Source organism: Loxodonta africana, chromosome 9, assembly GCF_030014295.1.
Source record: "Loxodonta africana isolate mLoxAfr1 chromosome 9, mLoxAfr1.hap2, whole genome shotgun sequence".
Classification (NCBI taxonomy): domain Eukaryota; kingdom Metazoa; phylum Chordata; class Mammalia; order Proboscidea; family Elephantidae; genus Loxodonta; species Loxodonta africana.
Genome location: NC_087350.1, coordinates 32981556 through 32995070, shown reverse-complemented (window position 1 = coordinate 32995070; position 13515 = coordinate 32981556). Strand labels below are relative to the sequence as shown.

Sequence of the window (13515 nt, the reverse complement as noted above, 5' to 3'; positions counted from 1 at the left end):
GTGGCGTATGGGGTTAAGTGAGAGAGAGAAAGAAAATTAAAAAAAAGTAAATGGGTGTGTGGTTGGGGCCAGTGAGTGGGGGCGTGGTGGATCCTGGGGCTGTTGGGAACAGAGAGGAAGTGAGGTATAGGGCTAGGTGGCAGGGAGAAAGAAAAGAAAAAGAAAAGAAAAAATGGCAATGTGGTGGGGGCCTGGATGTGGGGGTAGGGCAGGCCAGTACTGCAGTGGCTTTCTGGTTGCAATGCATGGCGGGGGTTGAATAAGAAAGGGGAGATGTCTCGTAATGGTCTAAGTGGGAGGGAAAAAGAAAAGGAAGAAAGAGAAAAAAAGGAGAAAAACAAAATGGTGGCATGGTGGGGGCCATGGGCAAGTATGGGCAGGGTAGACTCAGGGGCCAGTGGAAAGGAAAGGGAGGTGATGTACGGTGCTAGGTAGGAGAGAGAGAAAAAGAAGAAAAAGGAAAAAAAATGGTTACACGACGGGGGCTGGTGAGTAGGGGCATTGTGGACCCGGGGCAGTGGCAGGCCAATGTGTTAGTGTCTCTCTAGCTGTGGCAGCATTGTGGAGCCCAGTGGGAAGGTGTGGGAGGTGGCATATAGGGCTAGGTAGGAGGGAAAAAGCACAGAAAGAAAGAAAAATGAAAATTAAAAAAAAATGGAGGCGTGGTAGGGCTGGTGATTGGGGGCTCGATGGATCTGGGGGCTGTTGGGAAGGGAGAAGGAGTGATGTATGGGACTAGATGGGAGGGAGAAAGAAAAAATATGGTGGCATGGTGAGTGTTGGTGGGTGGAGTGTGGTGGACCTGGGGTGGTGGCAGGTCAGTGACTCTCTACCCTCAGTGGCTTGGCAGGGGCTTTTGGGAGGCAGTGGAGGTGTTATATGGGGATAGGTGGGAGCCAGAAAGAATAAGAAGAAAAATTATAATAATAATAGCAATTTAAAAACAATGACACCGTGGGGGCTTGCGAGTGGGGACAGGGTGGACCCGGTGGCTGGTGGGAAGAGAGGGGAGGTGATTTAGGGGATAGGTGAATGGGAGAAAGAAAAGACAGAAGAGGAAAAACAAAGGTGGCAGGGCAGGAGCCATTGGGTTTGGGGCAGGGCAGACTCAGAATGGCAGTGGGCGAGTGGCTCTCTAGCCATGGCGGCAAGGAGGGGGTTTGGTGGGAAGACAGGGAGTAGGCACATGGCACTAGGTAGGAGGGAGAAAGAAAAAGAAGAAAGGGGGGGAAAAAAAGCAGTGCACTGGGAGGGGATGGGGTGGGCTGGGATTGGGGCTCATATTGTGGATCCTGGTGATGGGGTCTCCTAGGCTGGAGAGGTTCTTGCTGCTACTTACCAGAAAGGTGAGGGATGGGAAAGTATGTTTCTCTTGTTACTGGGTGCTCTTTCTTTTATTGGAAGCTCTGTGCAGTTGCCTTCTCATACTCCCTGTTCAGGGTCATTTGTTGTCTGTGTTCCAAGGTGACAATACTGTGCCATGTTAGTTGGCATGGATCTATTGATAATAATCTCTATTGATCTATCTTTAAGTTTTTTGGGTAAATTTTACTCTTCATTTAGTGTCCTTTTCAGTTCTAAAATTTCTGTTTTTTAAACAATGTTTATCACTTTACTGATATCCTCTACTTGATCAGTCATTGTTATTATACCTTTATTCAATTCTTTAAATGTGGTTTCCTTTAGTTTTTTAAAAAATATTTTTAATGGGTGCTTTGAAGTCTTTCTTTGTCTGCTCAGTCCCACATCTGTGCTCCCTCAGAGACAGCCTCTATTGCCTACTTTTCCCCCTGTATATGGCTCACACTTTACTGTTTCTTTGTGTGTCCTATAATTTTGTGTTTAAAACAGGGCATTTTAGGTAATATGGTATAGCAATTCTGTATACTTACTTCCATCAGTCCACCTTGAGACTTATTGTTTGTTTTGGTCATTTGTTTATTTCAGTGACCTGGCTAGACTAATTCTTTGAAGTCTATTTCTCTTGTAGTATGTAGCCTCTGATAGTCCCAGTCCAAATTTTTTCCTTCTACAGGTAGCCCCTGACTTATGATGGGGTTCTATCCCAGTGCTTACGTAAGTCGAATACCTCATTTTTTGTCTTAGTTTTCATTATTACTGCCTTTTGTTATCAATATCTTTATAAATCCGATCTTTATTTGTGTTTGGGGGTTGGCATGAGAATGATAACATCAGCAGATTACATGCTGCAACATTGTATGTAGTTTTTCTATTGTATGTAGTACATATTACTAATGATAAGATGACCAGAAAAAAAACAAAAAAGCATGGTCTTAAGTGTGGTTCATTGTAACTAGAACATGTTGTAAGTTGGGGACTACCTGTACCTTTCTAGAGGTTATCCCTGTGTCAGCATAATTCACTTATTGGTGAAAGGTTATGCTTAAGCCCCTGACGATCACACCTACCATTAGATCTGTATATGGTTTGGAGATTGCTTTTACAGTTCAATGAGATTATGATCTTGCTTAGCATTCATTCAGGGACTAGGAGCTTAGTTGTTTCCTCCCCATTTGCTCTTGAGAGGGCGCAGCTCTGGGTATGCTTACATTCTTCTGGATAAGTGTGAATTTATTTTAATCCTGCTTCTGATGAATCAGTCACCTCTGGGTTAGAGTAATTTATTGTGCAGTAATGAATAAGAGGTTGTGCTTAAGCACCTTGAGCCAGTATAGTCTCTGCCTTTTGTTTATGGATCTGTTTGTTTCTTGGGAGCTACATTCAAGTTGGCCCCTAGTGCAACTCTCATTTCTTTTTAATTTGTGGAGTTTAGTGCATGCACATACGAAGAACGGGATCCTGGGAGGGCCCTACTTGGATGCCTCTTTCCCCAGTCTTCTTTGTTCAACATCTGGTTGGTCTGCCGTTTCACTTTTTGCAACTAGTTTCAAGGAGCTACTAACCCATTAACCTGTTGCTATTGAGTCGATTTCTGACTCATAATGACCCCTTAGGACAGAGTAGAACTGCCCTATGTGGAATCGACTTGATGACAATAGGTTTTTTTTTTTTTTTTTTGATAGGGTTTTCAAGGCTCTAAATCTTTATAGAAGCAGACTGGCACGTCTTTCTCCCATGGAGTGGCTCATGGGTTTGAATCACTGACCCTTTGATTAGCAGCCAAGCGCTCAACCACTTTACCACCAGGGCTCCCTATGGAGCCATACCAAAAAAACAAAACTAAAACCATTGCCATCGAGTCGATTCCAACCGCTTGCAAGCCACCAGGATCTCCGTTGTTTTGGACAATGTTTTTACCCATGAACTTCTTCATGCTGTGTTCTAAATAATGTCAGTTCCCTCAGGCAGAGCTGCCAGTTCTTTCAATCTGCTTCCACTCTTGGGTAGAACCTAAGCCTGACTGCAGTCTGTGAGTGGTATAGTAGCCCACTTATCTCAGATTGACAGCCTTGCTACACAAGCAGACACTAGAGAGTGCATGACTCTTTTGGCATGGAATTTCTGCCTTACAAGCAAACTGGGGAAGGCAAAATAGAGGCCTCAGTATTAGCCTTTGCACCTGAATCAAAGCCCACAGTCTGAGCGGGAGCTGGGTGGAGAAAGGAAACCCCAGTTTACTTGGCTGCGCCTGCCTGGACTAGAGCTTCTGTAACATGTAGCTGGGATGGGAGAGATGAGAAACGCAGGACGCCTGCCCTTCTTAGGGTGAAACCGTGTCCCTAGAATTATTGCTGAGGGAAGAGGAAGACCCCCACTTCTTGGCTGCACCCACCTTGTATGGCCTTCTGTAACATGGTGCTGGGAGTGAGGATGGAAGAAGGTTGTTGCTCAGTTGCCACAAACTTTTCCTGTTCTTATCAATATTTTGTAAACTTTCTTGAAAAAGTATTTGTTTGCTGTGTAGGTCAAGTTTCAGGGACTTAAATTTTTAAGCAGTTGTTTCACTGATTATTTTGTGGGAGAAAGGGTCCCTGAACTACTCAAACAGCCATTCTAGAAGTCCTGCCCTGGTGCTTGGTTTTTGTGTATTTCTGTTCTTAAATAAGGAAGTGCTTATAAACTTATTTTAGGTACTGGAGGCTTTCTGGCTTTACAGTGATAAAGCCTTGTAGGAATTTACTGTGGTTTTTATTTTAGATTTTATCTGTAAGCATGTCCAACATTAACCTTTCATACCTTTTTTCACCTCGGGATCATCATACAAATAGAGTTCATTGTGAATTAGTCTGTATCACTTCAGATGGAATAGTCGTTAATTTTCTTTGATGTGAATGGAAAGGAGTAATGGGAAATGCAAAGTGAAATTGTTCTCCGTTCATTTTTATTTTATCATTGTCAATTTAAAAAATGCTTTAAAATTGTATTGCTTGCTGATTTTTGTGCTATCCTTTTTCATGCAGATTTGAAACCAAAATAGACTCATTTCATATTACTGGCTTACCAGATAATTTCACAAAACCTCGTCTCCTGTCTTCACTGGATGATGCTACCTCACTGTTTCAAATTACATTTGAGATAAACCCAATAGATGAAACTGTTGCTCAAAGGTGTATCATAGAAGCTGAACCTTTAGAAATGATATATGATGCAGTAAGCATTTTTTTAATTATGAAGTTTTAAAATGTCAATTCGCTTTGAGTTTGCACTTCATGTTAATCATGCTTCTTTTAACAGAGAACAGTGAATAGTATAGTGGAATTCTTCAGACCTCCACAAGATGTACACCTAACACAGCTGACTTCAGCAACTTTGATGAAACTTGAAGAATTTCGTGATAAGACAGCAACAGGTAAATGCCAGTATTAACAGTAGTGAATAAAATACTGTACCGTATACTAAAATTTTATTTGTAGTAAAGTGATTTCAATAAAGTTTACTTTAAATTTTTTATGTTTCTATACTGAGTACAATATAAGCTAATTTGTTACTTTTATCTTTAAAGGCAGATGTATAACACAGTAATTATATTTTACACTCAGAAAGTTTATACCTAGTAATTACATTTTAGTTAATTGAAAAAAATTTGCTTAGAATTTTTGGACCTCTATTCACGACAGAAATTGACCTGCCATTTTCCTTTCTTGTCATGAGTTTCAGATTTTGATGTATTGGCCTCAGAAAATAAAAGTTCCCTCTTATTGTAGTTTCTGGAAGAGTTTGTGTAAGATAGGATGTTATCTCGTCCTTAAATGTTTGACAGAATTTAACAGAAAATCATTTTAGTCTGGAATTTTCTTTGTAGGAATATCTTGAATTACAGATTCAGTTGTTTTTAGTCGGTAGAGTACTATAGAAATGGCCTGTATGATTTTAGTGCTTTAAAATTTATTGGAATTTTCTTTCTGGCTCAATATATGGTAAATTTTTTTCGTTTGTTGTTTTTTTTTTTTTTCAATTATTTAAATTTGTTTAATTTTTTGTGAAAATATACACATCAAAACATGCTCCTATTTAACAGTTTCTGCACATAATGTTCGGTGACATTTGTTGCATTCTTCACAGTGTGTCAATATTCTCTCTTTCTGCTCTAGTTATTTCATCCCCAGTAATTTTGACTCAACTGCTATGTGGTAAATTTTTTTAAAAGTTCTATAAATACTTGAAAAGCATTATTTTTCATATCTATACATCTCTGTTAATATCACAAGCAAGTAAAATTTTGCTGAAGATAATTTGAAAGTGGTTGCAGCAATACATCGTCAAGGAACTGCCAGAAACTCAAGCCGGATTCGGAAGAGGATGTGGAAAGAGGAATATCATTGCTGATGTCAGATAGATCTTGGCTTAAAGCAGAGAATACCAGAAAGATGTTCACCTGTGTTTTACTGACTGTGCAAAGGCATTTGAATGTGTGGATCATAACAAATTATGGATGACATTGCAAAGAATGTGAATTCCAGAACACTTCATTGTGCTCATGTGGAACCTGTACGTAGACCAAGAGGCAGTCATTCGAACAGAACAAGGGATACTACATGGTTTAAAATCCAGAAGGATGTGCATCAGGGTTGTATCCTTTCACCATACTTAATCAGTATGCTGAACAAATAATCCAAGAAGCTGGACTATATGAAGAAGAACGGGACATTGGGATTGGAGGAAGACTCATTAACAACCTTCGACATGCAGATCACACAACTTTGCTGAAAGTGAAGAGGACTGATGACACTTCCTGATGAAGATCAAAGACTATAACCTTCAGTATGAATTACACCTAAACATAAAGAAAATGAAAATCCTCACAAATGGACCAATAAGCATATCATGACAAATGGAGAAAATACTGACGTCGCCAAGGATTTCAATCTACTTGGGTCCACAGCCAACGCCCATGGAAGCAACAGTCAAGAAATCAAACAATGCATTGGGCATATCTGCCACTAAAGACCTCTTTAAAGTTTGAAAAAGCGAGATGTCACTGAGGACTAAGGTGTGGCTGAGTCAAGCCGTGGTATCTTCAGTTGCCTCATAGGCATGCAAAAGCTGGACAATGAGTAAGGAAAACCAAAGAAGAATTGATACCTTTGAATTACGGTGTTGGCAAAGGATATTGGATATACTATTGACTGCCAGAAGAATAAACAAATCTTTCTTGGAAATAGTACAGCCAGAATGCTCCTTAGAAGGGAGGATGGCAAGACTTCATTTCATGTACTTCGGGCATGTTATCGGAGAGACCAGTCCCTGGAGAAGGACATGCTTGGTAGAGGGTTTACCCTTGGTAGAGGGTCAGTGAAAGAGAGGAAGACCCCCAATGAGATGGATTGACAGTAGCTGCAATGATGGGCTCAAGCAAGATGATTGTGAGGATGGCACACGACCAGGCAGTGTTTTGTTCTGTTGTACCTAGAGTCGCTATAAGTTGGAACTGACTTGATGGCAGGCACCTAGCAACAACCACAACATACATATTTATTAGGCTACATTTGTTAATCATGTACTTTAAATCTTTTGTATCCTCAGTGGATTATTTTTCTTCCTTTGTCACTTTGTTTTAACAATTATTTAGAGAAATACATGAAAAATGCCTCACTATAAAATTAAATTTGTATACTTCTTATATATTGGTCGTTTTTTTTTTCTTTATAAATTTTGAGGATAGTTACATGCAGAATAAAAAATTTTCTTTTGTCCTATGAACAGAATCTTTATGTGAAGTTGACTGCTTTTATTTTTAGTAATGCTTTAGTTTTTTCTAGTTTTGTTTCTGCTGCATCTTAGTCATAGTAACTTGTTTCTTTTCACATTTTGTGATTTTGTATTATGAACTACTCATTTGTCTTGAAAAATTATATGGGGAATTTCTTTAAACACGGGGTAATTGGACTTTCATTCCAGGAGGAATTTTATTTTCTTCTGCCAGATACCATATGCATGTTTTTAGGCCATTAAGTAAATTCGTTGCTTGAGGTATTCTGGACATCCAAGGAAATAGTGGGCTAGAAGTCTACTTGAGGACAATATTACGGTTACAGTTTGCAAGGATAATATCTTCTTCTCCGAATTTTTCTCGCAGCTAGGATACATTTTCCTGTATTCCCCTGTGGGTGAGGTTTGGAGAGAGAAAGGTTTAACTTCTGGATCACCTTTACTTGGAGTGTCTAGCCATTGACATCCTGGATTCATGAGGAGAATTTCTGTTAAATTCTACCTCTTTGTCATCTGTTCCCAGGGTTCTGAGGCTATGAAAAGTAATTGTCAAGTTTACCAGGTTCAACAGATATTCTTAGAATAAAAATTTTCTGTGCTTCACATAAATCTGTTAGCTTATACCTTTGATTTGATTCTTTGCTTGATACTGGCTTGCATATTCTCAGTGTTTTTAAGTACTTTTTTGTTGCTGTTACTATTTGTTTTTGCTTTATATCCATCATTTGAGTTTCTTTTAGAAAAAGGGTAATTCTAGGTATGTATTCCTACATACTGCCAGGATCTGTAAATCTAGTTAGATGTTTTAGTCCAAATTCAGCACTGTATCTTTGTTAAAATTAATCTAGCTAGTTTGGTGTATTGTTCTATCTTTTGTTGTGTGTTTAATATTTTCTTGAGACATTGGATAAATAGGTATCATTTTCTGGGTAACATCATTCGGTACTCAACTGAGAATTGATTCACTTAATTGCCCAGGGGTTTTTATAACCTTTTTGGTGCCATGAACACCCTGGACAGTTTGGTGAAGCCCAAGAATCCCTTCTCAGAAAAATCGTTTTAAGTACATAAAATAAACTACATAGGATTACAAAGGAAATATATAATATTAAAACATGGTTTTAAAGTATTTAAGAAACTAAAATTTGTGATAATGGTACTGTATCTGCTCTTCTTTATTTGTGGATTAAATAGCAAGAATTATGGACAGGTCAGAAAACTACCATAAATTTGTAGGAGTGATAAATGTAAATAGTGAATATGTCAAGGTGTATTCAGCAGCTATGTTATAAAATGAAAGTGAAATAATATGTAATTTCTAATGAGGGCACTGGGTGATTATAGATGACAAAGTAGTATGTGCTTATAGTTTATAGTGGTTTGTTGCTTACATGTATAATTGAAGGAAATGCTGAATTTCAGCAGTAGTTAGTGAAAATAAAGATGTAATTTTTTTCCTATCCAAGTTCATGAATCCTTCCCTCAATTCCATTCATGGATCTCTGGTTAATGCTACCTAATTTAGCTAATTTTTCCAACTTTTGACTCAAGAATGTAAAGGGAGACTTTATATTACTGAAATATTGATACGCTGTGTCTATAATTGAGTCCTAGTGGTGTAGTGGTTAAGCGCTCTAGCTGCTAAATAAAGGATTGGCAGTTTGAATCCACCAGCCGCTCCTTGAAAACCCTGTGGGGCAGTTCTACTCTGTCCTTCAGCATCACTATGAGTCAGAATCAACTTGTCGGCAACAAGTTTTTTTTTTTAATGTTTATAACAGTTCCCTGATTTATCAGGTATCTGTTTAGTAAGCATATGGTCTTAGTTATCTAGTGATACTGTGAGAGAAATACTACAAGTGAGTGGCTTTATAGAACAGAAATTTATTTTCTCATAGTTCAGGAGGCTAAAGGTTTGAATTTAGGCTGTGGCTCTAGGGGGAGGTTCTTGTTGGTAGCCCTGTGAGTTCCTTGGTGTTCCTTGGTGTTAGTCTTCCCCGTGTGTCTCTGTGTCTGTTATAACTCAAAAGTGATTATGTTAAGGACCCACCCTACTTTGTTGTGACCTAATTAACATAACAAAAGAAAGTCTCCTATATCCAAATAGGGTAATGGTTTTTTTTTTTACATGTACAGGGGTTAGGATTTCAACATACTTTTGGGGTCACAATTCAGTTTGTAACACATACCAAAAGCAAAACAAAACAAAAAAACAGAAAAGAAGAAATTCAGTTATAATGGAATATTTCATTTTTATGAAATGTATTAGTTTCTCATGTTCAGTACTTCCCATTCTACTTGTCCATAAATTTATGTGTATAATTTTTAGTCTTCTGAGACCTCTGTAGTTGTCAGTAATTTCTTATAAAGCACTAATATGTGTTGAGTAGGATCACTGTCTCAGTTATCTGGGTGTAATTTGACTAGAAGAGGTGTTCGCTTAAGTGAAAGTTTCACTGGTTAGAGTTTTCTTTTTTTTTTATTAATTTCATTGTGGTAAAATATATATAACAAAACATTTGCCATCTTAACCAACTCAGTGATATTCACCAATTAGAGTTTTACATTCTATTACCATGTCCTACTTCTTCCAGAATAAATATAATCATCTTTGACAGAGAAGATGGATACCGTCTTAGTTTTCTAGTGCTACTATAACAGAAATACTACAAATGTTGTGCTTTAAATAACAAATTTATTTTCTCACACTTCTGGAGATTAAACATTCCAAATCAAGGTCTTGGCCATGTGGATTTCTTCCTTGTTCGTTGCCCTGAAAGTTTCTTGGTTCGGTGGTTTGTAGACAATCCTCATATGGCATCTGTCTTCCCCTGTTTGTGCGTATCTCTCTGTCTTTGTCTATGCTCCTGTTTGTATAAATCAGAAGTAATTAATTAGGATTCACCCTACAGTGGTATGACCCCCAACAGATTGATCATGATACATAAGATTGCATTATGGAAGGTGATGATTACGTTAGATTACATCCACAAGTAGATTACATCCACAAGTATAGGGGATTAGAATTCCAGCACATATTTTGGGGAGACACAATTCAATTCATAATAGATACAAGACAGGAACAAAGTTGTTCTGCTTAGTGTGTCATCTCTCATCATTATACCATAGAGCCAAAAGAAAGCAGATCTGTCTTTGCTTCCTTAATAATGATTAGTTCTGCACTGACTATAACTAGAAGCCCCTCTTTAAAACAATAAACTTTTCCTCAATATATTCTAAGAGTTTAATCTTACTGACATTTTTATAGATCTGTGCATATTTTACATTTGTCTTGGTAATGTGTCCTTCTGTAAAAAATGGTGTGGTAGAGTTAGACCTTGTCATCTAACTTCAAAAGGTGGGGAGAGAGAATCAAGATCATCATCAGCCCAAGTCTTGATGCATATGAGGTGGAGGTCAGACATATCTCTACTCTCCAGCCTTTTTACCAATTTTGAAACCAGCCATCCCTCCCATGCACTCTCTTCTTCTCTGTTGGGTTTGATAATTTGTTGCAGTGGCCACACACAACTCACAGACCGTATCACTACTACAGGGTTTGTTAGGGAAGTAATAGATTACAATTTAGGATCAGGATCAGGAAGCAGCAGGAAGCATGTAGGCAAAGTCTGCCTTTTTTAGTGCAGGACAGCTCTCTTAGCTCCTCTTGGTCGTGCAAGGCTCCTCTCAGTCCCTTGAAGACAGGGTCCTCTCGGCCCTCTCAGGACAGGCCTCCCCTCTCGGCCCTCTCCGTACAGGCCTCCCCTTTCGGCCCCCAGCCCCTGCTTGGGTCTGGCCTCTGCCTTGCTCAGTCAAGTGTTACAAAATTCTTTAGCTCTGCCAAGGAGTGCCCAAGGCACCCCACTCTGCCAGCAAGCCTCCTTCTCAAAGACACTAAGCTCTTTTGCTCCAAGGGTTGGCACGCCCAGTGTATCTGTCTTGGTCTGTGGGCTGGGAAATCTACTGCACCATCTCATGCTGGTCTGCTGGTCCTGTTGCTGCTGTTTTTCTGCTGCGCTTGCCAGTGCATCTCTGCTACCCTTGCCGCTGCTTCTCACCATCTTCAGTGTTATAGCTCGCTCTCTCTTCACAGGTTTAGGAGGTTCCCAGCATAGGGACTTTGGGTCCAACAGATGCTCTCAACTCCTGGCTCTTTCTTGGTGATAGTGAGGTCCCCTCTTGCTTCTGGGATTGACTCCCTTTAAGCCTAGCAGGATGGCAAAACTGACCAACCCCCTTATTAGGGCTCTGTACACTTTATATGCATGGTCTTCCGCTCCTCCTCTGCAAGGGTTCTGTGACCTTATTTGCATTATTAGCAAGGTGTCCAATCCCCTTGGTGGGCCACAAACTCCTTATTTGCATAGTTCCGCCAAGTCATTTTGTGAGAGTCATAAGACCATGCATGGCTAGAAGGAACATATTAAGTAATTCATTGCACCGCACCTTCCTTTTGTGTATGTCTCTTTAAAATCCAAAATTATTGGAGAGACCACTCTTTAACTACTTCTGTTTTTTAATTCTTGGCTCAAATTCTCATTAGAGTAATTAAAATATTGTCAAAATTTTAGTTTTAGAACTCCATTTTTGTTGAGTCTAGTGTACACCTTTAACTGAACTTAGAATTTGTTTCATTTTCACTGTCATAAAATCCAACATGAAATTGCCACTTTTTTCTTGACATTTCCGTTATATTCACTTTACCCTTATTGGTAAAGTGAGATATACTAATTACCATTCTCCTTTGTTTCTTCTTTCTCTTGAAATATTTTAATCAGGTACATCAAGAATTCACATCATGTGAATTCTCATGTTTTCATAAGTAAATGTATAACTAAAGTATCTTTTGTTAGATTATCTTACTTCTCAATTTTATTTAAAATATGCATCTTGAAAACTTTATTCATTTCCCCTTTTTCACAGGGAGGCATGCATTATATTCCTGCAATTATTCATATCTTTCTTCTCTGGTTTTTACTGATTTTTTCTACATTTGAGTAGGTTTTGAATTTCTGAGAATATGAATGCCTTAACTCTGGAAGCCTAGAGTAGATTGTGTTTGTCCTTCCTGTCATAGTTTCCTAGGGTTGCTGTAAGAGAATGCCATCAATTGGATGGCTTATAAAAACAGAAATTTATTGTCTCACTGTTTTCGGCTGGGTTCTCCAGAGAAGCAAAACCTGTAAAGCGTATAATAGAGACAGAAATTTATATTAAGGAAATGACTCATGTGGTTGTACAGGTTGGAATGTCCCAGTCCATGGGTCAGGCTGGAAGGTTCTCCTGATTCGTATAGCCACAGGGGTTGGTGAACCCAAGACTGGCAAGTCAGACAGCAGGGCTCTGCCTCACGGGCTGCACAGACCGACAGATTCCAAGATAAGCAGGCATGATGTCAGGTAAGCTGCTAGCTCAAGTCCCAAGAACCAGAGGTTTGATGAACAGGAGCCAGCTGCAGGGTCCAGAGTGAGCAAAAGCCTACGAGCCTTGCCAGAAAGTCTACTTATTTAAGATGCAGGCCACACTCCCAAAAACTCCCTTTCAACTGATTGGCTACTCACAGCAGATCCCATCAGGAGGTGATGACATTATATCAAATGTCATCATGGAGGTGATCACATCATTATATGACTTCCAAACTACATCATAACTGCCAAACCACAGAGAATCATGGCCCAGCCAAGTTGACACGCAACCTTAACAATCACACTCATAGTTCTGGAGACTGCAGGTTCAAATCAGGGTATCAGTCCTGTTGATTCTTTCTGAGAATTTTGAGAGAGGAATTGCCCCATTCCACCCTCCTAGTTTTTAGTGGCTTTTGGCATTCTTTGGAGTTTTTTTGCTGCTTGTAGATGTATTTTCAAATGGTGCCTTCCCCCGTGTGTAACTCTGTCTTTTGTCTGTATTCCTCTTTTATAAGACACCAGTCATAAAGGATTAGGATCCACCCTACTCTGGTAGGATCTTGTTAACTGATAATATTTTCAAAGAAGGACCCTATTTCTGCAAACCAGGTCATGTTCACAGGTACGGTGGTTAGGACTTTTTGGGGGACACAATTCAATCCATAACACTATATTGTTTGTTTAAATATTACATCCCATTTTTAGTTTAAGTTCTGTATATTGGTGTATAATCAACAGAAGCATAAGCATAAGATCATACCTCTCTTTTCTGTTTGGTTCCTCCTTTGATGTATAGAGACCATTACTAATTATAGTTAAATATAAATACATTGTATTTGGAACATACCATAGTTATCCAGATATAGAGATTTTTTTCTCTCAGATTTATTTTCCTAAACTTTTATTTTGTTACCTTTTTAAAAATTACCCAAATAATAAGTATACACTAAATAAAGTTAAAATGTCACAGAAATAT

General features: G+C 38.9%; 1 protein-coding gene across 5 annotated transcripts in view; it reads left to right on the top strand.

Moving 5' to 3' along the window:
* VPS13A (vacuolar protein sorting 13 homolog A) overlaps nt 1–13515 on the top strand; it is a 265017-nt gene that overhangs the window by 82659 nt on the left and 168843 nt on the right. For all 5 annotated transcript variants that reach the window (XR_010322961.1, XR_010322960.1, XM_064291207.1 and 2 more), the window contains 2 exons: nt 4383–4572; nt 4657–4771. Coding sequence is in view for 3 of the 5 variants with exons in the window: in XM_064291207.1 (XP_064147277.1) it covers nt 4383–4572; nt 4657–4771 (305 nt within the window). In the remaining 2 variants the exon portion in view is untranslated. The remainder of the gene's footprint in view (nt 1–4382; nt 4573–4656; nt 4772–13515) is intronic.